Raw genomic sequence first — 28,000 nt, forward strand, 5'->3', positions numbered from 1 at the left:
TATAAATGCAATGTAATTGTCTTATTGTTTTGTAATTGTAATAGCATACAGTTACTTGAGATTAACGTGTGTTAATGGGTTGCATTATGCTATTTAGTGTTGTTAGACAGGTGGGTCTAGCGCAATAACTTCACACTATGTCTGCAACTAATAGTTATTTCCTTAATGATTAAACTGTCATTTTCTCAGTTGATCGATCAGTTCCATAAAATCTCACAGAAATGGTGAGAAATATTGATCAGCTTTTCCTAAAGCCTGAGATGACATCCTCAAATCTCTCCTTTTGTCCACAACTCAAAGATATTCAGTTTACTAAAGAAACGCTGAAGTTACATTCACAGTCACATTCAGTGGACCATAAAAAAACATCTCTGAGAACCACCCAACCCTGTTGGGTTGCAGTTGGCACATCCGTACAGCATCCTATCACCACCCTTTCCTCATACCATAACTCAGCCTTCAGTAAACCTTGGATTAGGTTGTAAGAAAGACATCGAGTCAAACATGTTTGTCTCGATGTCTTTCTTTGTCTTCAGCTCACATGTGAGATAAAGGTTGTGTATAAATGTACAAAAGAGGAATTCATTAACCATGAATATGTGAGAGGTGAAACCAAATAACTCACACAAGTCTCGTAACAAAACACAGAGTACCATCAGCAAAAATGACACATTTATCACACTTTGACATTGTCATTTTCATCCAACAATTGATCTTTTTGTGAGTACACCCCTCACCTTTCTGCAAATATTTAATTCTGTCTTTTCATGGGACAACACTGAAGAAATGACACTTTGATACAATGTAAAGTAGTCAGTGTACAGCTTGTGTAACAGTGTAAATTTACTGTCTCCTCAAAATAACTCAACACACAGCCATTAATGTCTAAACTGCTGGCAACAAAAGTGAGTACACCCCTAGGTGAAAATGTCAGAATTGGGCCCAATGAGCCATTTTCCCTCCCCAGTGTCATGTGACTCGTTAGTGTTACAAGCTCTCAGGTGTGAAGGGGGAGCAGGTGTGTTAAATTTGGTGTTATCGCTCTCACGTGCTCTCATACTGGTCACTGGAAGTTCAACATGACACCTCATGGCAAAGAATTCTCTGAGGATCTGAAAAAAAGACTTGTTGCTCTACATAAAGATGGCCTAGGCTATAAGAAGACTGCCAACACCCTGAAACTGAGCTGCAGCTCGGTGGCCAAGACCATACAGCAGTTTAACAGGACAAGTTCCACTCAGAACAGGCCTCAGCGTGGTCGACCAAAGAAGTTGAGTGCACGTGCTCAGCGTCATATCCAGAGGCTGTCTTTGGAAAATAGACGTATGAGTGCTGCCAGCATTGCTGCAGAGGTTGCAGGGGTGGGGGGTCAGCCTGTCAGTGCTCAGACCATACACCGCACACTGCATCATATTGGCCTGCATGGCTGTTGTCCCAGAAGGAAGCCTCTTCTAAAGATGATGCACATTAAAGCCCGCGAACAGTTTGCTAAAGACAAGCAGACTAAGGACATGGATTACTGGAACCATGTCCTGTGGTCTAATGAGACCAAGATAAACTTATTTGGTTCAGATGGTGTCAAGCGTGTGTGGCAGCAACCAGGTGAGGAGTACAAAGACAAGTGTGTCTTGCCTACAGTCAAGCATGGTGGTGGGAGTGTCATGGTCTGGGTCTTCATGAGTGCTGCCGACACTGGGGAGCTACAGTTCATTGAGGGAACCATGAATGCCAACATGTACTGTGACATACTGAAGCAGAGCATGATCCCCTCCCTTCAGAAACTGGGCCACAGGGCAGTATTCCAACATGATAACGACCCCAAGCACACCTCCAAGACGACCACTGCCTTGCTGAAGAAGCTGAGGGTAAAGGAGATGGACTGGCCAAGCATGTCTCCAGACCTAAACCCTATTGAGCATCTGTGAGGCATCCTCAAACGGAAGGTGGAGGAGCGCAAGGTCTCTAACATCTACCAGCTCCGTGATGTCATCATGGAGGAGTGGAAGAGGATTCCAGTGGCAACCTGTGAAGCTCTGGTGAACTCCACGCCCAAGAGGGTTACGGCAGTGCTGGAAAATAATGGTGGCCACACAAAATATTGACACTTTGGGCTCAATTCGGACATTTTGACCTAGGGGTGTACTCACTTTTGTTGCCAGCGGTTCAGACATTAATGGGTTTGTGTTGAGTTATTTTGAGGGGACAGTAAATTTACATTGTTATACAAGCTGTACACTGACTACTTTACATTGTATCAAAGTGTCATTTCTTCAGTGTTGTCCCATAAAAAGATAGAATTAAATATTTGCAGGAATGTGAGGGGTGTACTCACTTTTGTGAGATACTGTGTGTGTTACAGTGGTAAACAAACCAAAGCTGTTCAGTGATTAAACCCAAACACAATGGATATGGAGTTACTAACGTAACGTGAACACTCACAAGCCACTTAAATGTGAATCTTTCCCATGCACAGCATTATCATGTAACAGTTTAATCTGACATGATCTGAGTGTGTCATAAGAATGTAGCTGCACCTGTGTGTTGAAATGAGCCACGGTGTGTTCAACTGATCAGATACCAGCGCACTGAAAAAAAAAAAAAAATCATTTGACTAGAAAAGATTTGACAGAAAAGATTTGTTCTCGGTATGGAGAAGTGATTCTCAGCCCTTGTCCAGCCGCCCACAGGTGTGTGACGGTTGATAACACCTCAGACATGTTTGTCTTTCAGAGGTGAAACCAAATTACTCACGCAAGTCTCGTAACAGCACACAGAGTACCATCAGCAACAATGACACATTTATCACACTTTGACATTGTCATTTCATCCAACAATTGATCATTTTGTTAAGTAAGTAAGTAAGTGGTATGGTTAATTTAATTTAATTTAACCAAATTAGCTACAGCTGCTGCTGTATTATTTTTTGCTTTGGAATTGAACATGCAAGACAGTTGATACCAATGTGTTGCACATGCTTTGGTCATTGCTGGCTGCTTTTATTTTATTTTGTTAAAGAAGAAAAGTAGAAGCACTTGAAGTTAAAAGGAAACAGGAATTGTATACAAAAAAGATGGACACATCCACTTTACTACTTGATGAAGTACATTTTTTTCAGATAGCTGTTTTTTGACATGTTGTATTGTGGACTTCTTCGTCTTCTCGTATCATCCCTACAAAACAGTCTTTGAAAACCTGCATGGTTATATTTTAGCATGTGGTTACCTGACATTTGAAAAATACAGAAGTAAAGTAAATTATTATTGTGACTTTGATTTATATTGGAAATTAATTAAATCTTATTTGGAATACCCTTCATCTTGATCAACTCTGATCAGCATCTGTAGTAAATATCTGTCTTCTTTTTATCTTTACATCTGCCAGACCTTGTTTCTATATGTTAAACCCTTACTTACAGCTACAGAAGAGATTCATTTAATCTGTAATTCTTATCAGAACGAAGCAGAATTCTGTGGCACAATTAAAACACGTAAATCCAAGCTTATTGATGGAAACTGAAATTAAATACAATTGAACACTTGCATACCCAAATTAAAATAAATGAATAAATAAAAAATAAATTTGAGTGCTATTGTGACCTTGTAAGTATAAAAGAGGGGGAAACACTTTTGACAGCTCTATATTCCTAAACAAAATGTTTAGTCCAGCAAGTTTCCTACAAATGTTTTATAAGTGTGTGTAGATTTTTTTTTATATACATTCTGTTGCACACACAGGCACACACACAGAGGAAAAGTCCCCTACGTGTGCAACAGAGCTCTGCTTAATTTTAAATCTGGATTTCCTCATTCTAAATCTACTTTCACTAAACTCTTATTAGAACTCATCTCAGGCCTTCTTTACATCACATTTTACTTTAAATTAATCTGTGTTGGTGGAAACAAGTTTAAGGGGTTTGTTTTGGAACTGATCAAAGATTGCTAGAAGTAGTAATGGTTGGCACTGATCAATTAACAATATACTACTGGCCCAGCATTAGATGGCAGACAGACAAAGTTAGCAACTAGCTAGTGAACAAAGTGGAGCATTTAGCAGCTTAAGAGTTAGATATTTACCTCAGGAGGTGGTGGAGACCAAAACAGAGCTAAAAGGAGGGTGAAGATTGGACTTATGTTGATCAAGTGGACAGAAAGATGAGCCCAAATTCATGATAATGTGGCTTTGTGTCTGCTGGATGTGTAAATGGGCAACTTTTTGCTAACATGTTTGCCATAACAACGTTATATGGTCATAGTATGTCAAATGTGTGTGGTGTTAAGGCTGTGGAGTTCTTCCCCCAAGTCACACAAACAACAAAACAAACCCAAATAAACCAAAAACCGTGTTTATTGTTTTTTTGTTCTCAACAAATCATAATTCAAATCAGTGTATATTGATTATTGATTGCATTGCATGGATTATTGTTACAGTTATAATAGTGTGTCAAAAATTACCCAACTCAACCACCAAGTTCATTAAATGATTAACTCTTCAACAGAATACAATTCAAACATGGACAATTCAACATACAGTTTAAAGAGCAGCTCAACATCCCACTGACATGTTGTTTTTGCTGACCTCCAGTGGTTTAACCTCCCACCTTGATGTACAGGTGGTGGATTTGCTTACAGGTGCAGCACATGTCTTACCACACCCAGGTGAAACAGGCTTTAAAGTTTCCACAACAGATGGCAGTGAGTCACAGCTTTTCAGCATGGTGTTGAAGGGTAACATCAACATCAATATCTTTAAACCTGAATGTCGACTTGGGCTCAAGGATGAACTGATCCAATGTTGGTGACTTTGAAGGTCACTGTGACCTCATGACCATCCTATTGTTATGAACACAGCATCTCAAGAATGCCTTCAAGGAAGTTCATGTATAATCTATATGTATATCACTTCCATTTTGCCAAAATAAAAAAAGAAACACTTAATAGCTTTTATTAAATTCCTTCAAAGTCTTCACTACATATATTTTATGACTCTGGACAGATACGGATGTAAACTACAACGTAGCTGTTTGGCACAGGCATATGACCGAGGACCCAAAAATACCAAACTCAACCTTTAAACTACTCTTCAATTAAAGACAAATAAATCAAACAATCCCAGTCATAATGTAACTCATATAAAAAGGTTTTGATTTGTTAATTTCTTATTTTCTACATTAAAAGATAAATGGTCATAATCAAAGACAGTTGGGAACAGAAACCTTCAACCATAAGTTGTTTCTAACTTTGATGTTATATGTCACCAACCAGTGCATAGAGTGAAAGAACAAGAGCACAGAGTGAGACGAAGTGGGAGAAGGGGATCACGCTGTCACCACCGTCAAATACAGAGTTACCATCCTTTGTAGGAAAATAGGTGGGGCGTGTTGGTGTTGTGGGGTGTGAGGTTGGGCAGGTGAAGTTTAAATCACTGTCAACTCCTGGGGAGGTGAAGGTAACGAAGCCTAGTTGGCTGCTGCCAGTGATGTTGCTGATCCATTCCTGGTACTGGGACACGCGGGTGTAAACTGCAGGAAATTGAGGAAAGCCACAGCCACGACTGAAACTCGGAACTCCAATCTGGACCCAGACATTGCCATTTCTGGTCACCAGTGGACCCCCTCCGTCGCCCTTTGAAAAAAAGAAATGAGGATAATTGTTGGGAGAGGATGGAGTATCTCTTAGAGGAGGACTTGTTCAGGAAGCACCTACCCAGCAACTGACACCAAATAGACCAGTGTTTCCCAAACTTTTTCTCTGGGGACCCACTTTTTTAAGAGGTCAAACCATCATGACCCAGTTCACAGAGGGCTAATAAATCTTCAAAATGTCTTCCATCATCTTTTTTTTGGGGGGACCCAAATAAAATCTCTGCCTCTGTGACCCACCTGTGGGTCGTGACCCAGGTCTCTGGGAATAACTGATATAGAATATCTTTTTGAAGAAGAGTTTGAAAATTTAAATGACAGTTGTCAGGGCATATAACCGACAATCTGATAATCTTTACAGATCAAGACTTGATAATCAGTGGAAAAAATGTTTAAATCGAAAAATCAAATCAAATTGTTACCTTATAAACGAAAGCGTTATTGAATCATGGATTTGGAGGGTAGTGACACCCCTAATAGAAAGAGTAACTTACTGTATTTTTGATTGTATGTATTCTGTATTTTGTATTGAAAATCATACTGTTGGGATTTATCAGTGGTGGAAAGAGTACTGAAAATGTGTAGTCAAGAGTATTAGTTACTTTTGAATCACTGATGTTTAACGTATCATTTATGGTAACATTCAATCAAAGGAGTTTCTGTTTCTCCAAATCTTCAGTCTAAATTAATCCAAACTCTTCTGCTGTTTTGCTGCTCAGTGGAAACGCTCACTGCTCCAAACTTGGGTTGTAAATTTTGTGCATTTTTCTTAACCGATAGTTGAAAATGCAAACAATAAATTAATAATTAAGAATCTTTAAGATACTATACACATATTAATTTTCTCTTTTTCTGGTCATTTTAAGTTTAAGTTTACTTATTCAATAAATGCTCTGCCAGACATCACTGCCATTTCTAGACTATTGCTTAATTAATCAATTTTAATAACATTTCAATTAATTAAATTCTTAGGGGCAATTAATGATTAATCATTGACTTTTTGAATCCTTATTTTAAACTTGTGCTGCTGCAGTGTTTTGTTTTTCATGTCTTCTTGTTTTCATTGGCTTGTTTACAATCAGATCACCTTATTGGACACAAAAATGCCGATGGAAGGTTTGAATATTGATTCAAATTGTACTCAGTACTCAATTATGATGTTGAAAGGAACTTATGAATACAAGTACCCCAGAAAACTACATAATTACAGTAATTTGAATATTTTTAATTAGTTACTCCTACCACTGGGATTTATTAATACCTGGTGTATCTTTACACAAAAAATACACAAAAATGGTGATCACCAGACAGGGAGCCTTTCCTCCAGCTCTGTGTCCGGTACAGATCATGTTCTCTGTGAGATGAGAAGGATAGGCGCATCGGCACTCATTGTTTCCCACGATTGGTACGTTCACCTCCTGAAGGATGTTGGAAATACCTAATTGGAGATATTTCAAAGGTGAATTAGAATTTGTGTGGAAAAAAACAAAAAACAAAAAACAAAACAAAAGGAAGAAACATAAAGTGAATGAAGAGCTTTGTGATGAACCTGGCAGCAGTAATATGAAAGAAAAAAAATACTATGGGTACACAAATGATAACTCAGGCATTATTAGCATCGGTTGTGAACCGTTCAGAGCTGGGACTTCAGTTCAGCCAAAACTTTGCCAGACACACCAAAAATGCAGCAAAATGGAAAAATATTTTGCTGGAATAAGTGGCAGGCAGACAGGTAGCTTGTGACGTGTTGGTTGTGTGTAGGTCAACATACAAAAACCCAGTGGATGGTAGCAAACACCACACAATGATAGCAGAGTAAGAAATGTTTTTCCTGTAGTTTCTTCACTTAAACTAGTAGATAATTGTTTACTCTTTTACTTGTTTACTTTGTTTGGATGAGTTATGTGTTTGAAGTTAAGGGCTATAATAATCTATTTGTTGATTGATTATTTTAGGTCCCACCCACTGTGAATCAAAATGTGATTGGTTAATTCCTGTCCTGTCACTTTCTAAACAAACACACAGGCTGTGGCCTTCTGTCCCGGTGATGAAGTCTTAACCAATAAGTGAGCCAGCTCAAACCATTCTCTGCCCAGAGACAAAAACAAAAAAATCTGATTGGATAACTCTATTTTGCAGTTTTCAGGACAGTAACCCTTTTGTTGCTGAAGCAAACTTGATAGAAAATGAGATTTAAATTGGTTTAATAATAATAATAATAATAGCCTAATAATAAAATGAAATGAATCAAATATAATAAATTTAAATATAACTTTTGAAACACTGATGTGTTAGGCCTTCTCTGAAGTTAAACTGTTTCTCTGTTTCTCTGCAAACTTACCATTAGAAGTCACACCAAAACCAGTGACCCAGCTGTTAACCCCAGTGTGGAAAGTGCTGTTAGCTGAGGCCAAGCACACTGGATATATGTAGTTGGTGAAATTCACAGGGGCCTGCAGCTTCAGGAGACATATGTCGTTGTCAAATTTCTGGCCGTTGAAGAAATGATGACATATGATCCGTTCTACTGTCAGTGACACTTCATTGGGGTTTGCACCTATCATCCTGAGGCGGCCCAGATGAACCGTTATATTGTTGACACTTTTTGAAGACAGAAGTGAAACAGTTAGTTTTTCATCATTCAACATCACATTTTATGAATAAGTGAGTGTTGATACTTTAGCCCTCATTTACATCTGGTATTAACATCTGTATTTACCAAACAACCAACCGACTCTTGAAGACTTAAGATGAGTTGGTTTAGCAAATTTTTATCAACTTAGTGTAAAAGTTACATGAAATCCATTACTCCTCAAGACTGTTTATTATTTGGATACAGGTCCCATTTTAATACCAGATGTAAATGGGTTGTGTAATGCAATTTAGTTTTGTTGTAACAAACCAAAAAACATAAAGTTCATAAAAATTAAAGTTGCAACAGTGTTCTCTTACCCTACTGTACAGTAACCACTTGTCAGCACCCACTGGTTACTAATAAGGGACCCTCCACACAAGAACGAATTATTTCCAATCTGTCTTTCTAATTGGACATGCCAGGGCCAAGCTCCTGGAGATGCACTTTGACCTCCCACAATCCTGGAGTTAAGTTGAGCCCGGCCACATTCTGATATCAGAGAGGAGAATTAAACATGGAGAACAAGCAAACGCTTTTGTATAAAATGACAAAATATGACCAACTTTGTTGTGCTGTGGTTAAAATATGGTCAACTAAAAGTTAAGATAAGAGAAAGTTGAAGACATCAAAGTTGACTGTTGTTCAGAGATGAATAATGCTGCATTCATGCCATAAGGGACTTTATGTACCACCAAGAGCTGTTATTGATTGATTATTAAATTAATCACTAACTACTTTCAAAATCATCTCATTGGTTTTAGTAACTTTTTAAAGGTAAAATCCCCAAATTTATGATTCCAGCCTCTTAAATGTGAATATTTTCTGGTTTCTTTACTTCTCTGGGTATAAACTGAATAATAAATATTAATTATTTATATAAATAATAAATATTGTGCATTGGCAATATAGAAAACCTTTAATATCCAGAATGACAGAGTATTTGCGTGTCTTTTTGAACACTTGTATTTTATCAAAGCCTGAAGTTGGATATAATTCAGTTTTGAGAACTGGGAGAAAAGCTTATTTTGAGGGGATGTGGATTTTGTACTCTTTAATTATGCGGGGAAAGTATATTTTAAGCTTTTTAATCTGGCAACAGGCCAGCCTCATAGTGAGTTACTTTTTTATTTAAGTGCATTTTTGTGTGGCCAAGGACTTGAATTTCTTCAACTCTGTCACACAAAAAGACGATATTGCAAGATACAACACAAAAGAATTTTTACAATTTTTGTTTATATATATATACATATATTTAATGAATAAAATAGAAAACATTGTGTGACATACAGGGGCATGTCTCTAACTTTTTCAACAGGGTGGCCAAAGTGGGACATTGACTTATTTGTCATTTTCTATGTATTATGTACTGATTTCTGAGAGTTACATCACCACCACCACAGATGTTAACTCCATAAAACAGAATATCTTTCAGAGTTGACAGCTTTGATTTAGTAGTTCTACAGAGTTTAATTATTGTTGAGACACATCTGATAGCAATATTATTTGATGAAACAAAATAGAAAGTTTGTCTGTGATTGAGCAGTATTCCCGCCTTTTTTTAAAACCAGGAAGTCAGACCGGGGTTGTTAGGGTATAGCTAACTCTTAGCTAACTCTTTTTATGTCTGATCATGTTTTCTGATGTAGTTGACTTTGAAGGGACAACATTTTCATAAACAATGTATTTTAACTTGGAGTTTATTATAATAGTACATTTTTACATCTATGTCATCAGTAGATATTATTAGTTTTAGATTTTAAAGTCTTTTAACACATTTTTTAATCGTTTGAAGTCGTGAATTCTTCTTTGGGACAATGGTGTTTTGTGGCACAGAGCAAGTTTGGAAATTAAGCAGACATAAGTGACATATATTTTATATCTTTATATCCTTTAAGTATCAATTTTCACCAAAAATTTGAATTAATGGTGTTTGTATTAATTATTTTCACATTTTTCTTTTGGTAGGATATGATTTATCTCAATTCTTAAGAATGGGTCACATGACTGATTAATAAAGAATTTAACCAATTAAAAATGAAGTATCAATAATTAATTAATAGTCTAGAAATGGCAATAATTACACCACATTTAACACTGTTTTGTCTGGTTGATGCATTTGTTGAATAAGGAAACTTAAATTTAAAATGTGTTTTGTTCATAAGTTTGTACGTAAATAATTGATTGATTGTTAATGGTAAAGGAATTTTGCACAAAATCTGTAACTTTAATATAGATATCGATTAGTGCAGCTTTAGTGTTAATATTTTCATTCAAGATGTATTTTAAAACAAAGTGACTGTAATAGTACATTTTTATACCTATGTTTTCAGTAAGTCTTGTCATAGAGTTTGAAAGTTTTTAATTTTGTGAATTTATGAATCCTTGTCTGGTAAAAAAATAAAAAAGTAATTAAGTTAATAAAAGAAGTTCCCCATTTAACATCTTGCTGCATATGCATAAGATCTGTATGATCTATACTGTCCGTCTTTTACGTAGCTGACTGGAGGAGACAGAACTTGAAGAACTTGTAAAGTTGGATGCTTACTTGGCTGCTGTGAACGACACCCTGAAAATCAAAACAAAGAAAGACGTGATAAGCAAAGAGGATGAAGCTGATGATGGAGATTTTTTAGATAGTTTGATTATCCTGCCTTCAGAAAATGTTACCTCTCATGTTGGACATTTGAAAATACAAATAACTACATCACTTATGACATATACATGATGGAAAGAATCACTTTTTCTATCAGACATCAACAGGCACATAAAGAGATGAAAAATTCTTTAATTATGGCAGTTTCAGTCCTCCATTTCTTGTTTCACTGATTTGAATTCAGCACTGGCTGCTTTCTGTTACAACTGAGTCTTAATGAAGGCTTATAGAGTTGTGGCTTTTACTGTAAGACCTATGAGAATATTTACATTGTATGGTTCTTCACTGTAAAAAAAAAAAAGTTGAGAAAACTCATAATTTCAAGGGAGATGCTGCTAGATTATTGAGTTTTGAATCAAATTAAAACTCAAGTTTTGCAATAAACAAAGTTTTCCCCACCTTTAAGCTTTTGTTGAGATAATTTACTTTTCTTTTTCCAAATAAACTTAAATCTTTGAGTTTTAAAAGCACAATAAATTGTATTTCAAAAGTTGTTCAAGTTTTGTTTTACATGATTTGTCATTTTTCAGGTGCTTGAACACTGATTGGCTGCAGTTGAAAATATTAAATCATTAACCTCCATTCACTTCATTTTAATGAGCTTACTCAGTAACTTTTGTAGTATATTTTTCCACCTTTATACAAAGAAGAAAAGCAAATTATCTAAAAAAAAAAACCATCAGTTGGTAAAACTTTTTTGTCTCAACAGTGTTGACACGATACAATTTAAAGAGAATTTAAAAAAGAAAAAAAAGGTAAAAGTTTAACTGTGGCATAAGAAGCCAAAGCTAAAACGCTGACTTTTGTCAACACTCTCTTTTAAATCAGTAGGATTTGTCCAAACACAAAAATAACTTGTAGCAATGTTACTGCTCTCTTTATTAGTTACTCTCTTTAATTTATCAATGTTTAAAATAGAGAAATAGAAAATACAGGAATTCCAATTATAGGTTGCATATAGACCAAAAAAGGGATATTAAAAGAAGCCCCTGATTATGAGGCACCTCAGTGACTTTAATTGATTATTTTTATTTGCACTTGAGCTTTTCTGACTGTAACTTTTGCTTTTTTTAGTAGTTAAAATATTTGCTGTGCAATTTGCTATTTTCACCCAGTCGTGAAGATTTCTTTGACCCTTTTTCTCCTCATACAGCAAACTGAGAAAAAAAAAAAGCTTTTTGGCATATAAAAGATGTTCATGACGTTGAAGAGCGTCGCTGAATTGCAGAGTGAATGATGGTGTAACCATATCTGAATGGTGACAGGCTGGATGCTACACAGGATCTTTCACATCGAAAATCTTATTTTAAAATTGCCTTTTAAAGAGATAATTTTATACTTTTACTTGAACACTTTTCAACCTGAGTGACCTCACATCAATTCATGATGGCAGTAAAGCGAATAATAAGACAGAAAAATTAACAATTTAAAGAAAAATCTTTCTTACCATTGTGTGAGAGAATGATGATCACAGTCAGAGCACACAGAAACTGGTGGAGAGCCATCTCTACTGTGCCTCCTTCACTTCATCTTCATCTTTATATATGCCTTAACTTTTACATTCAGCTCCACCCACAGTGTGACACCTTCATCACACCAGGGTGCTCAGATGGCTGTGTGCCAGTTTAGAGACAAAGCATATGATTGATAATGACATGGAACATTTAATTATCCTAATTTAATCAATATCTGATCATCCACAAATCTCTCCATTTGTCCACAACTCAAAGATATTCAGTTTACTAAAGAAACGCTGAAGTCACATTCACAGTCACATTCAGTGGGCCACAAAAAACATCTCTGAGAACCACCCAACCCTGTTTGGCCACGGGTGGCACTTTGATCACCCATCACCAACCTTTCCTCATACCATAACTCATACTTCGGTAAACTTTGGTTTAGGTTATAAGAGAGACATCAAGTCAAACATGTTTGTATGCTGGCATCCATCCCACTTCTTTCAGCAAGGAAGTGCCAAGAAACATTCTGCACGTCTTACAGCAGTGTGGCTTCATCGTAAAAGAGTTCAGGTACTAGGGCTGGAAAATTGAAATTTCTTTGAAATCACAACATGGTCTCCTGCAATTTTCAAATTCCAGGATGCACAATATTTGTTAAAGGCAGAATGTGTGTTTGTTTGTTGCTGCAGAAGTGTCCCATCATTCTGTAGACTTCAGAAAACATCTTTGTACTGTACAGATCCCTGAAAAAAATAACACACCATAATAGTTTTAATGTGTTTTTCAGTGAAAATGAGAATAACAATGTAAAAATTATCCTTTCCTCACAATTTCAGTATCAGTCAAAATAAATGCAATTAGATATTTCTTTAAAATCATTCAGCCTTATTAGGTACTAAACTGACCTGCCTGCAGACCAGACCTGTCTCCTATTGAAAATGTGTGGTGCATTATGAAGCACAAGATACAACAACAGAGACCCAAGACTGTTGAGCAGCTGAAGTTGTATATCAAGCAAGAATGAGAAAGAATTTCACTTTAAAACTTCAACAGTTAGTGTCTTCAGTTCACTGAGTGTTGATAAAAGAAAAGTTGTATGTATCACATGTATGTGTCACAGTGGTAAAGAAACCAAAGCTGTTCAGTGTGATTAAACCCAAACAAAATGGATATGGAGTTACTTTGTTAACTTCACAGAATTTTCAACTCTGCCAACTCTGTAACCATAATCCATCTGGGTAACGTGAACGCTCACAAGCCACTTAAATGTGAATCTTTCCCATGCACAGCATTACCATGTAACAGTTTAATCTGACATGAGCTGAACGTGTCATAAGTATGTCGCTGCACCTCTGTGTTGAAATGAGCCACGGTGTGTTCAACTGATCTGATCCCAGCGCACTGAAAAAAACATCACTTGACTAGAAAAGATTTGACACAGTTCTCGGTATGGAGAAGTGATTCTCAGCCCTCGTCCAGCCGCCCACAGGTGTGTGACGGTTGATAACACCTCAGACATGTTTGTCTTCATGTTTGCCATCCACCGCTCACATGTACGAAGAACTCAGTCTCATGATCATGACTGGCACAGCAACAGAAGTATGCAGGCTCATTGTCTTAAAGAAAAACAGGACCGGCTCCAGATGTGCTTCAGGCTTGTTTTGTGCCTTTTGAATTTTCAAAGCCAATAGATACAATTGATTATGCAATCAATGAGACACTTCATGTCATTTGTTTGCATTTGTTTTTATCTGTTATTTGTTTTCAATATTATATTAATAAAATTGTTGATAACAAAATAAAAAACAACAACAACAAACAAATAAATAAATAAATAAGGGGGCTACCAAGAACCATAAAGGGTTCTCAGGCATATTCCCATAGGAGAAGAGCCTTTTATAAAGGTTCTACTTGGAACCCTTTCGGAGCATTCTACCAAAAACCCAACATACCTAGAACCAATGTACCTAGAACCCTTTGTGATAGGATCTAAAGGAGAACCCTTCTATTGTGCAATGGTCTCACTCAGAACCAACTCTGTGGCGTTCTATCCAGAATCTTTCCGCCTTCTAAGTGTGCTAACAAGCACCCGCCCAGTGGGTTCCACCAAGAACCCTTCTATATTTCAAGGGTTTTATCTAGAACCCACCCAGGGACTGAGAACCTTTTTATATTATGGTACAAAGTACCATTGACAAAAGTGCTCTTCAATGAACTTAACATCCCTCTCTGGGGTTCTGTTGAGAATCTTAACGCCTCAAAGGGTGCAGACAAGAACCCACCCAGGGGATATACCAAGATCCCTTTTATATTCCAATGGCTTCATTTAGAACCAGGGGTTCTATGGAGAACCCTTCTATGTTCCAAGCTTATGTAGAAACCAGGTAGGGAGGTTCAATCAAGAACCTTTTTTGTATTCCAGAAGTTTTATCTGTAACCCACCCAGCGGGTTCTCCTGAGAACCTTTCTATATTCCACAAATAATTCTACAAATAATCCTTCTATATTCCAAGGATTTTTTGAGGACCCACTGAGGGGATTCCTCCAAGAACCATTTTATATTCTGGTACAAAGAACCCTTGATGAAAGAGTTCTGTAAAGAATTCAACAACCCTCTCTGAGGGTTCTATCCAGAATCTTTCAGTGTGCCAACTAGCATCTCTGTATATTATATTTTGAGGATTTAATCTAGAACCCACTCAGGGTGTTCTCCCAAGAACCCTTCTATATCCCAAGTGTTTTATCCAGGACCAGGGGTTCTACAGAGAACCCTACTGTATTCCAAGGGTTTTGTCTCAAACCCACCCAGGGTGTACTACTGAGAATTCTTTTATATTATGGTACAACGAGCCCTTGATCAAACTTCCAAACAGGGTTCTTTAGTAGCAAATGGTTTTGGGTAGAACCTCAGTCCTTCAGGAAGAACCCTTGTGTGACTTTGGTGATTCTGAACTGTCACATTAAAAACAGAAGTCACAAGGTTATCATCCTATCACCAACCTTTCCTCATACCATAACTCAGACTCCGGTAAACTTTGGATTAGGTTATAAGAAAGACATCAAGTCAAACATGTTTGTCTTGTTGTCTTTCTGTGTCTTCAGCTCACATCTGCAGATAAAGGTTGTGTATAAATGTACAAAAGAGGAATTCATTAACCATGAATGTCATGTGAGAGGTGAAACCAAATAACTCACGAACGCCTGCTCTCAGTTCCGTTGGCACCAATTGGATAACGTGCAATGGGCCGATCCATAGCCGACCTATCGCCGACTTTGATAAGGAGCACATAAACAAATCCTCTGGCAAACCATGTCCCTGCTATGGGCCGATGCTTCTCAGATGCATTTACACACTTTAGGAGTAGAATCCTGACGCACGATCTGAGGCCGATGTTGGCCAGACGTATGTCTGCTGTCCGGGAAGGTTTCATTGTTTGCAAGCTGGATTAAAGTGAAACAAACGTTATTGGATATTGGTTGTTAATTAGCTAAATAAAAGTAAAAAAAGAAAACAAAAATGTTCTTTTGTTTGCTAGCTAGCTAAAAAAGTTAGCTAACTGTTCTATTGTTTCCAAGTTTTCTTAAAAGTTAGTTAGCTCAGTTAGCCTACTCATGCTGGCAGAGAAACTCAAATTTCTCCACTGAGGAAAATCTACTAGCTGAATTATCAACTGGAGTGAAAGCCTCCACCTTTGGATGCCCACCAGAAGAGTTATAGATTTTATATATGTTCACATACAGCCTATAAAAGTGCTACCCCTTTTTTGTTTCAAGATCCCTGATGTTTTTTTTATTTGAAACTTGAACTAGAGTGTGAAAGGAAGGTAAAGATTGTCTTTCTGCAGAAGAAGAACAGCAGAGAAAGACTGATGGATCGCCACAAAGATCCCCAAATTCTCCAATTTCTCCACACTGTGAAAAATAATAAATACCACAGGAGTCCAGGAGATTGAGTAACAGCAGTGATATAATGCAGGAAGAGGCTTGGGCTATGTGTGTGTGTGTGTGTGTGTGTGTGTGTGCGTGTGTGTGATAAAATACAGTACATGTGCAGAACAGCACTCTCTCCTTTAGTCCAGTTTCCTACAAATGTTTTATATGTGTGTGTAGATTTTCCAGTTTGTTGTGTATCATGCTTACAGGACTGTTTTCCCCACTTTTTTCTTGTTTCTCTTTCATACTTTGGTTCTTGATTCTTCTCTGCTGTACACAAACACACACACACACACACACTCTCTCTCTCTCTCTCTCTCTCTCTCTCTCTCTCTCTCTCTCTCTCTCTCTCTCTCTCTCCCTCTCTCTCTCTCTCTCACACACACACACACACACACACACACACACTCATCTCTCTGTAGTGCTAACATGAGGACAAGGCATGAGGACAGTTTAGAGAGCAGATTCCTATGATAGAGGAAGAGGGAGAGAGAGGGGGGAGAGGAAAGGCAATCTGAGGATTTGGTGCTGGTGTGTGTGTGTGTGTGTGTGTGTGTGTGTGTGTGTGTGTGTGTGTGTGTGTGTGTGTGTATGGAGGCACATTGTTCAAACACCAGATGTAGAGTCCATGATGGCAGCAGCATGTAAACACAAGAAGTGAGACTACATACACAAGTGAAGATATAGTGATAATATTGAGCTTAATTACTAAGGCTGGGTTGCACAAACATTTTATTAAATTGTTTTATTAAATTTTAAACCCAATTAAATGTGGTTGAACTATAATTATGTTGCACCACCAAATGTTTAGATTAATTTAAAACTAAGAAATTTTACATTTAAACGTCTCTTTAAACTTCAGTTTTGTTTTTACTTTACTGCACTGAAACTTTAAACTCCGATTTAAAATGTCATCTAGTAATAACTTTAAACTCACCCTTGAGGAAGCTTAACTTTTAAAGTAGCTGCCTTTTAAGCAAAATAATTAAGTTACTCACAGAAACATAAGGGACAAACTCAATTTGTATGATCAAATGTGTCTCTTTCTTTCACTCCAGTTGATAACTTGTTGATAATAAGTTTTTCTCAAAGGATGAGAAATTAGAGCTTCTCTGAAGAGCAATCATGACTATGCTAAAAAGGCTGACTTCTAAACTTGATTTCTTTTTAACTTTTAAATGTAATGTTTTCTTAACTTTTTAGTTAGCAAGGAAAACAATGTAATGTTTTAGCTTTTTACCTAGCTAGCAAACAATGCAATGTTTTGTAATGGTTTTATTAACTTTTTAGCTAAAGTTAACAAAAAAGAAAAGAGAAAAAGGAAAGGGAAAAGAAGAATGAGCAAGAATGTGCAAGTGTACCTATTATAATTACTGGTATTACTATTTATATTTATATTTTATTCTATCTATCATATATTCTAGTTATTATTATTATTATTATTATTATTATTATTATTATTATTATTATTATCATTATTGTTGTTGTTAGTTGCAAAAACATCAAAACAAACCCAAATAAACCCAAAACAGTGTTTATTGTTTTTTTTTATCTTCCCAACAAAACAACAACAACAAAATTCAAATCAGTGCATACTGAAGATTGTTACAGTTATTATAATGTGTCAAAAATTGCCCAACCCAGCCACCAAGTTTATTAAATGATTAACTCTTCAACAGGATACAATTCAAACATGGACAATTCCACATACAGTTTAAAGAGCAGCTCAACATCCCACTGACATGTTGTTTTTGCTGACCTCCAGTGGTTTAACCTCCCACCTTGATGTACAGGTGGTGGATTTGCTTACAGGTGCAGCACATGTCTTACCACACCCAGGTGAAACAGGCTTTAAAGTTTCCACAACAGATGGCAGTGAGTCACAGCTTTTCAGCATGGTGTTGAAGGGTAACATCAACATCAATATCTTTAAACCTGAATGTCGATTTGGGCCCAAGGATGAACTGATTCAATGTTGGTGACTTTAAAGGTCACTGTGACCTCATGACCATCCCATTATTATGAACACAGTATCTCAAGAATGCCTTCAAGGAAGTTCATGTATAATCTATATGTATTTAATTTCCATTTTGCCAAAATAGAAAAAACACTTCATATCTTTAATTGAATTCCTTCAAAGTCTTCACTACATATATTTTATGACTCTGGACAGATACGGATGTAAACTGCAACGTAGCTGTTTGGCACAGGCATATGACCGAGGACCCAAAAATACCAAACTCAACCTTTAAACTACTCTTCAATTAAAGACAAATAAATCAAACAATCCCAGTCATAATGTGACTCATATGAAAAGGTTTTGATTTGTTGTTGACAATCCCCAGATAAAGATAAAGATAAAGATAAATGGTCATAATCAAAGACAGTTGGAAACAGAAACCTTCCACCGTAAGTTGTTTCTCACTTTGACGTTATGCGTCACCAACCAGTGCATAGAGTGAAAGAACAAGAGCACAGAGTGAGACGAAGTGGGAGAAGGGGATCACGCTGTCACCACCGTCAAATACAGAGTTACAATCCTTTGCAGGAAAAAAGGTGGGGCGTGTTGGTGTTGTGGGGCGTGTTGGTGTTGTGGGGCGTGGTGGTGTTGTGGGGCGTGTTGGTGCTGTGGGGCGTGTTGGTGTTGTGGGGCGTGGTGGTGTTGTGGGGCGTGTTGGTGTTGTGGGGCGTGGTGGTGTTGTGGGGCGTGTTGGTGTTGTGGGGTGTGAGGTTGGGAAGGTGAAGTTTAAATAACTGTCAACTCCTGAGGAGGTGAAGGTAACGAAGCCTAGTTGGCTGCTGCCAGTGATGTTGCTGATCCATTCCTGGTACTGGGACACGCGGGCGTAACCTCCAGGATATCGAGACAGGCCACAGCCACGAATAAAACTCGAAAGTCCAATCTGGACCCAGACACTACCACTTTTGGTCACCAGTGGACCCCCTCCGTCGCCCTTTGGAAAGAAGAAATGAGGATAATTGTTGGGAGAGGATGGAGTATCTCTTAGAGGAGGACTTGTTCAGGAAGCACCTACCCAGCAACTGACACCAAATAGACCAGTGTTTCCCAAACTTTTTCTCTGGGGACCCACTTTTTTAAGAGGTCAAACCATCATGACCCAGTTCACAGAGGGCTAATAAATTTTCAAAATGTCTTCCATCATCTTTTTTTTGGGGGGACCCAAATAAAATCTCCGTCTCTGTGACCCACCTGTGGGTCGTGACCCAGGTCTCTGGGAATAACTGATATAGAATATCTTTTTGAAGAAGAGTTTGAAAATTTAAATGACAGTTGTCAGGGCATATAACCGACAATCTGATAATCTTTACAGATCAAGACTTGATAATCAGTGGAAAAAATGTTGAAATCGAAAAATCAAATCAAATTGTTACCTTATAAACGAAAGTGTTATTGAATCATGGATTTGGAGGGTAGTGACACCCCTAATAGAAAGAGTAACTTACTGTATTTTTGATTGTATGTATTCTGTATTTTGTATTGAAAATCATACTGTTGGGATTTATCAGTGGTGGAAAGAGTACTGAAAATGTGTAGTCAAGAGTATTAGTTACTTTTGAATCACTGATGTTTAACGTATCATTTATGGTAACATTCAATCAAAGGAGTTTCTGTTTCTTCAAATCTTCAGTCTAAATTAATCCAAACTCTTCTGCTGTTTTGCTGCTCAGTGGAAACGCTCACTGCTCCAAACTTGGGTTGTAAATTTTGTGTATTTTTCTTAACCGATAGTTAAAACTGTGAACAATAAATTAATAATTAAGAATCTTTAAGATACTAAACACACATTTTTTTTTCTTTCTCTTTTTCTGGTCATTTTAAGTTTAAGTTTACTTATTCAATAAATGCTCTGCCAGACATCACTGCCATTTCTAGACTATTGCTTAATTAATCAATTTTAATAAGATTTTAATTAATTCAATTCTTAGAAGCAATTAATGATTAATCATTGACTTTTGGAATCCTTGTTTTTTTTTAACTTGTGCTGCTGCAGTGTTTTGTTTTTCATGTCTTCTTGTTTTCATTGGCTTGTTTACAATCAGATCACCTTATTGGACACAAAAATGCCGATGGAAGGTTTGAATATTGATTCAAATTGTACTCAGTACTCAATTATGATGTTGACAGGAACTAATGAATACTTCAGTACAAGTAAAAATACAGACTTAAAATCTACTCATGAAAGTACAAGTACCCCAGAAAGCTACATAATTACATTAATTTGAATATTTTTAGTTAGTTACTCCTACCACTGTGATTTGTTAATACCTGGTGTACCTTTATACAAAAAATACACAAAAATGGTGATCACCTGACAGGAACCCTTTCCTGCAGCTCCGGCACAGATCATGTTCTCTGTGAGATGAGAAGGATAGGCACGTCTGCACTCATTGTTTCCCACGATTGGTACGTTCACTTCCTGAAGGATGTTGGAAATTGTACCTAATTGGAGATATTTTAAAGGTGAATTAGAATTTTTGTGGAAAAAAACAAAAAACAAAACAAAAGGAAGAAACATAAAGTGAATGAAGAGCTTTGTGATGAACCTGGCAGCAGTAATGCAAAAGAAACAAAATATACTATGGGTAAACAAATGATAACTCAGGCATTATTAGCATCGGTTGTGAACCGTTCAGAGCTGGGACTTCAGTTCAGCCAAAACTTTGCCAGACACACCAAAAATGCAGCAAAATGGAAAAATATTTTGCTGGAATAAGTGGCAGGCAGCCAGGTAGCTTGTGACGTGTTGGTTGTGTGTAGGTCAACATACAAAAACCCAGTGGATGGTAGCAAACACCACACAATGATAGCAGAGTAAGAAATGTTTTTCCTGTAGTTTTCTTCACTTAAACTAGTAGATATTTGTTTACTCTTTTACTTGTTTACTTTGTTTGGATGAGTTATGTGTTTGATGTTAAGGGCTGTAATAATCTATTTGTTGATTGATTATTTTAGGTCCCACCCACTGTGAATCAAAATGTGATTGGTTAATTCCTGTCCTGTCACTTTCTAAACAAACACACAGGCTGTGGCCTTCTGTCCCGGTGATGAAGTCTTAACCAATAAGTGAGCCAGCTCAAACCATTCTCTGCCCAGAGACAAAAACAAAAAAATCTGATTGATAACTCTATTTTGCAGTTTTCAGGACAGTAACCCTTTTGTTGCTGAAGCAAACTTGATAGAAAATGATATTTAAATTGGTTTAATAATAATAATAATAATAATACCCTAATAATAAAATGAAATTAATCAAATATAATAAATTTAAATTGAACTTTTGAAACACTGATGTGTTAGGCCTTCTCTGAAGTGAAACTGCAGTGTTTCTCTGCAAACTTACCATTAGAAGTCACACCAAAACCAGTGACCCAGCTGCTAACCCCACTTTGGAAAGTGCTGTTAGCTGAGGCCAAGCACACTGGATATATGTAGTTGGTAAAATTCACAGGGGCCTGCAGCTTCAGGAGACATATGTCGTTGTCAAATTTCGGGCGGTTGAAGACAGGATGGCATATGATCCGTTCTACTGTCAGTGACACTTCATTGGGGTTTGCACCTATCATCCTGAGGCGGCCCAGATGAACCGTTATATTGTTGACACTTTTTGAAGACAGAAGTGAAACAGTTAGTTTTTCATCATTCAACATCACATTTTATGAATAAGTGAGTGTTGATACTTTAGCCCTCATTTACATCTGGTATTAACATCTGTATTTACCAAACAACCAACCAACTCTTGAAGACTTAAGATGAGTTGAAAAAGTCGGTTTAGCAAATTTTATCAACTTAGTGTAAAAGTGCCATCTAGTGCCGACTGGTGTCAAATTTTGTACAGAGCCTCAGGGGTAGATCGATCCATTGATCTATCGATCTATCAATCTATCAATCTATCAATCTATCAATCTATCAATCAATTACTGTGAATGCACCACTTAATGGATGATTGGGGCCAAATTTTGTACAGAGCATTTGTGGGCAATGGGAAACTACTGTTGATGGAACCAATAAAAACTGTTCTTGCACTTTTTTTTTGTTTTTTTTACTATTTGTGTAAAAACTCTGTTTAATGATCAGTTCGTGCCAAATTTTATTCAGATCCTCAGTTGGGTTTTTCAACTGTGTCGCTAATATTAGTGGTTGGTCTTACAGTTACCTTTTAAGTAATCCAGTTACATGAAATCCATTACTCCTCAAGACTGTTTATTATTTGGATTCAGGTCCCATTTTAATACCAGATGTAAATGGGTTGTGTAATGCAATTTAGTCTTGTTGTAACAAACCAAAAACATAAAGTTTATAAAATTAAAGTTGCAACAGTGTTCTCTTACCCTACTGCACAGTGAGCAGCTGTCAGCACCCACTGGTTGCTAATAAGGGACCCTCCGCAGAAGCGCGTTTTATTTCCAATCTGTCTTTCTAATTGGACATGCCAGGGCCAAGCTCCTGGAGACGCACTTTGACCTCCCACAATCCTGGAGTTAAGTTGAGCCCGGCCACATTCTGATATCAGAGAGGAGAATTAAACATGGAGAACAAGCAAACGCTTTTGTATAAAATGACAAAATATGACCAACTTTGTTGTGCTGTGGTTAAAATATGGTCAACTAAAAGTTAAGATAAGAGAAAGTTGAAGACATCAAAGTTGACTGTTGTTCAGAGATGAATAATGCTGCATTCATGCCATAAGGGACTTTATGTACCACCAAGAGGTGTTATTGATTGATTATTAAATTAATCACTAACTACTTTCAAAATCATCTCATTGGTTTTAGTAACTTTTTAAAGGTAAAATCCCCAAATTTATGATTCCAGCCTCTTAAATGTGAATATTTTCTGGTTTCTTTACTTCTCTGTGAATAAACTGAATAATAAATATTAATTATTTATATAAATGAATAAATATTGTGCATTGGCAATATAGAAAACCTTTAATATCCAGAATGACAGAGTATTTGTGTGTCTTTTCAAACAGTTGGCTGAAGTTGGATATAATTCAGTTTTGAGAACTGGGAGAAAAGCTTATTTTGAGGAGGTTTTGATTTTGTACTCTGTAATTATGTGGGGAAAGTATATTTTAAGCTTTTTAATCTGGCAACAGGCCAGCCTCATAGTGAGTTACTTTTTTATTTAAGTGCATTTTTGTGTGGCCAAGGACTTGAATTTCTTCAACTCTGTCATACAAAAAGACAAGATAAAAGACAAAAGAATTTTTTGTTGCATTAAATACAAGATTATATAATTAGCCATATGATCAAAATGTTTGATATATTTTCCAGAAATAAATACCATTATTATGTTGTCTACTTACAATTTTTGTTGATAATGTAATTTATCTTTCTAAAAAAACAACATAGAATATAATTTATAATTATAATATAATGTTATTAATTGATTATTAATTTAATTTAATACTCATTTTATAAATCTTTATAAAAATATATTTAATGAATATAATAGAAAACGTTGTGTGACATACAGCGGCAATATTATTTCATGAATTTGTTGAAAAATAGAAAGTTTGTCTGTGATTGAGCAGTATTCCCGCCTTTTTTTTTTAAACCAGGAAGTCAGACAGGGGTCGTTGGGGTATAGCTAACTCTTAGCTAACTCTTTTTATGTCTGATCATGTTTTCTGATGTAGTTGACTTTAAAGGGACAACATTTTCATAAACAATGTATTTTAAATTGAAGTTTATTATAATAGTACATTTTTACATCTATGCCATCAGTAGATATTATTAATTTTTAGAGTTTTAAGTCTTTTAACACATTTTTTAATCGTTTGAAGTCGTGAATTCTTCTTTGGGACAATGGTGTTTTCTGGCACAGAGCAAGTTTGGTAATTAAGCAGACATAAATGACATATTTTACATCTATTGATTGAATTAATGGTGTTTGTATTAATTATTTTCACATTTTTCTTTTGGTAGGATATGATTTATCTCAATTTTTAAGAATAGGTCACATGACTGATTAATCTAATTAAGAATTTAACCAATTAAAAATGAAGTATCAATAAGTAATTGATAGTCTACAAATGGCAGTAATTACACCCCATTTAACACTGTTTTGTCTGGTTGAGGCATTTGTTGAATAAGGAAACTTAAATCTAAAATGTGTTTTGTTCATAAGTTTGTACGTAAATAATTGATTGATTGTTAATGGTTAAGGAATTTTGCACAAAATCTGTAACTTTAATATAGATATCGATTAGTGCAGCTTTAGTGTTAATATTTTCATTCAAGATGTATTTTAAAAAAAAGTGACTGTAATAGTACATTTTTATACCTATGTTTTCAGTAAGTCTTGTCATAGATTTTGAAAGTTTTTAATTTTGTGAATTTATGAATCCTTGTCTGGTAAAAAAATAAATAAGTAATTAAGTTAATAAAAGAAGTTCCCCATTTAACATCTTGCTGCATATGCATAAGATCTGTATGATCTATTCTGTCCGTCTTTTACGTAGCTGACTGGAGGAGACAGAACTTGAAGAACTTGTAAAGTTGGATGCTTACTTGGCTGCTGTGAACGACACCCTGAAAATCAAAACAAAGAAAGACGTGATAAGCAAAGAGGATGAAGCTGATGATGGAGATTTTTTAGATAGTTTGATTATCCTGCCTTCAGAAAATGTTACCTCTCATGTTGGACATTTGAAAATACAAATAACTACATCACTTATGACATATACATGATGGAAAGAATCTCTTTTTCTATCAGACATCAGACATCTTCTGTTACAACTGAGTCTTAATGAAGGCTTAGAGAGTTGTGGCTTTTACTGTAAGACCTATGAGAATATTTACATTGTATGGTTCTTCATTGAAAAAAAAAAGTTGAGAAAACTCATATAAAAGATGTTCATGACGTTGAAGAGCATCGCTGAATTGCAGAGTGAATGATGGTGTAACCATATCTGAATGGTGACAGGCTGGATGCTACACAGGATCTTTCACATCGAAAAATCTTATTTTAAATTGCCTTTTAAAGAGATAATTTTATACTTTTACTTGAACACTTTTCAACCTGAGTGACCTCACATCAATTCATAATGGCAGTAAAGCGAATAATAAGACAGAAAAATTAACAATTTAAAGAAAAATCTTTCTTACCATTGTGTGAGAGAATGATGATCACAGTCAGAGCACACAGAAACTGGTGGAGAGCCATCTCTACTGTGCCTCCTTCACTTCATCTTCATCTTTATATATGCCTTAACTTTTACATCCACTCCACCCACAGTGTGACACCTTCATCACACCAGGGTGCTCAGATGGCTGTGTGCCAGTTTAGAGACAAAGCATATGATTGATAATGACATGAAACATTTAATAATCCTAATTTAATCAATATCTGATCATCCTCAAATCTCTCCATTTGTCCACAACTCAAAGATATTCAGTTTACTAAAGAAACGCTGAAGTCACATTCACAGTCACATTCAGTGGTCCACAAAAAACATCTCTGAGAACCACCCAACCCTGTTTGGCCACGGTTGGCACTTTGATCACCCATCACCAACCTTTCCTCATACCATAACTCATACTTCAGTAAACTTTTGTTTAGGTTATAAGAGAGACATCAAGTCAAACATGTTTGTATGCTGGCATCCATCCCACTTCTTTCAGCAAGGAAGTGCCAAGAAACATTCTGCACGTCTTACAGCAGTGTGGCTTCATCGTAAAAGAGTTCAGGTACTAGGGCTGGAAAATTGAAATTTCTTTGAAATCACAACATGGTCTCCTGCAATTTTCAAATTCCAGGATGCACAATATTTGTTAAGCCTTGCAGTGTCCTCGAGTGGATGTATTGTTTAACATCCACAGCAGCATTAAGGACGCATGGAAGTGCAGTGCATCACAATCAAGGACTGTGATTAATAATACAATTACTTGGCACTGACCTGAGCTCCACCACAGAATATTCTGACACTCCTTTTCCTAATAAATAATCTCTGAACTGCTCATTTGTTTTCAGTGTGCAACAACATTCCTTTACTGTACATCAGGTGCCAAGATTCTGCAGGCTTTAATTCCAACTAAAGCACCATATATGACAAAAAAACCCTCTCTTGTTTGCAAAAATAAACCTGGAATATTTAATCTTTTAAAGAATTGTACAGACATAAAACCAGCCCATCTTCACCAGCAATAAGGCCGTATCTATTGTCTGTGCAAGCAGCTTAGTCCATGTCGGCGTATCCCATGTTAAACCAGTGGTGAATGTTGAGTTATTTAACATTTTATTAAGTTAAGTTTTATGTCACTGTCATGATAACACAAGACCTGAAACGAGCTACAACTTAGGTGTGTGTTTGCATGCATGTGTGCCTCATAGGTGAGCTCAGGTAAGTTCATTTCACAGAACAAATACAGACTTTCTTAACTGCGGGGCTCGCAGTATGAGGCCCACATGCACGCAGATGCAAGGTCTTAAAACTTAAAGATCATTTTCAGTGACTTTATCTTCTCAGGAAACTGTGGCCTTGGTGTCAGTCAGCAGATACTAAAATATAAGCCATGACATGACATGAACTGCTTTATGGTTGATATTTAACATGTAATTTGACCCCTGCATTTGTTTTGTTTTTTTCTGAACCGCATGTGTCACATTAAAGGCAGAATGTGTGTTTGTTTGTTGCTGCAGAAGTGTCCCATCATTCTGTAGACTTCAGAAAACATCTTTGTACTGTACAGATCCCTGAAAAAATAACACACCATAATAGTTTTAATGTGTTTTTCAGTGAAAATGAGAATAACAATGTAAAAATTATCCTTTCATCACAATTTCAGTGTCAGTCAAAATAAATGCAATTAGATATTTCTTTAAAATCATTCAGCCTTATTAGGTACTAAACTGACCTGCCTGCAGACCAGACCTGTCTCCTATTGAAAATGTGTGGTGCATTATGAAGCACAAGATACAACAACAGAGACCCAAGACTGTTGAGCAGCTGAAGTTGTATATCAAGCAAGAATGAGAAAGAATTTCACTTTAAAACTTCAACAGTTAGTGTCTTCAGTTCACTGAGTGTTGATAAAAGAAAAGTTGTATGTATCACATGTATGTGTCACAGTGGTAAAGAAACCAAAGCTGTTCAGTGTGATTAAACCCAAACAAAATGGATATGGAGTTACTTTGTTAACTTCACAGAATTTTCAACTCTGCCAACTCTGTAACCATAATCCATCTGGGTAACGTGAACGCTCACAAGCCACTTAAATGTGAATCTTTCCCATGCACAGCATTACCATGTAACAGTTTAATCTGACATGAGCTGAACGTGTCATAAGTATGTCGCTGCACCTCTGTGTTGAAATGAGCCACGGTGTGTTCAACTGATCTGATCCCAGCGCACTGAAAAAAACATCACTTGCCTAGAAAAGATTTGACACAGTTCTCGGTATGGAGAAGTGATTCTCAGCCCTCGTCCAGCCGCCCACAGGTGTGTGACGGTTGATAACACCTCAGACATGTTTGTCTTCATGTTTGCCATCCACCGCTCACATGTACGAAGAACTCAGTCTCATGATCATGACTGGCACAGCAACAGAAGTATGCAGGCTCATTGTCTTAAAGAAAAACAGGACCGGCTCCAGATGTGCTTCAGGCTTGTTTTGTGCCTTTTGAATTTTCAAAGCCAATAGATACAATTGATTAT

At 36.5% G+C, this 28,000-nt stretch overlaps 3 protein-coding genes across 3 annotated transcripts in view; 1 reads left to right on the plus strand and 2 right to left on the minus strand.

Annotated features, from left to right (window-relative positions):
• nhsl2 (NHS-like 2) overlaps window positions 1-28,000 on the plus strand; it is a 222,704-nt gene that overhangs the window by 22,916 nt on the left and 171,788 nt on the right. The gene's annotated exons all lie outside the window — the stretch shown is intronic.
• On the minus strand, window positions 4,327-12,510 carry LOC146306011 (chymotrypsin-like protease CTRL-1). Its single transcript, XM_084711798.1, has 6 exons — window positions 12,374-12,510; window positions 10,819-10,839; window positions 8,591-8,762; window positions 7,980-8,239; window positions 6,943-7,076; window positions 4,327-5,621 (listed from the first exon to the last, which is right to left on the minus strand). The coding sequence occupies exons 1-6, from the start codon at window positions 12,429-12,431 to the stop codon at window positions 5,244-5,246; spliced, it is 1,023 nt and encodes a 340-aa protein (XP_084567924.1). The 5' UTR covers window positions 12,432-12,510; the 3' UTR covers window positions 4,327-5,243.
• On the minus strand, window positions 17,838-25,588 carry LOC146306012 (chymotrypsin-like protease CTRL-1). Its single transcript, XM_084711796.1, has 6 exons — window positions 25,452-25,588; window positions 24,855-24,875; window positions 22,668-22,839; window positions 21,680-21,939; window positions 20,651-20,781; window positions 17,838-19,273 (listed from the first exon to the last, which is right to left on the minus strand). The coding sequence occupies exons 1-6, from the start codon at window positions 25,507-25,509 to the stop codon at window positions 18,752-18,754; spliced, it is 1,164 nt and encodes a 387-aa protein (XP_084567922.1). The 5' UTR covers window positions 25,510-25,588; the 3' UTR covers window positions 17,838-18,751.

The sequence above is a fragment of the Lutjanus erythropterus genome, chromosome 23 (genome assembly GCF_056507025.1).
Source record: "Lutjanus erythropterus isolate fLutEry1 chromosome 23, fLutEry1.hap2, whole genome shotgun sequence".
In the NCBI taxonomy this organism is placed as follows: Eukaryota; Metazoa; Chordata; class Actinopteri; order Lutjaniformes; family Lutjanidae; genus Lutjanus; species Lutjanus erythropterus.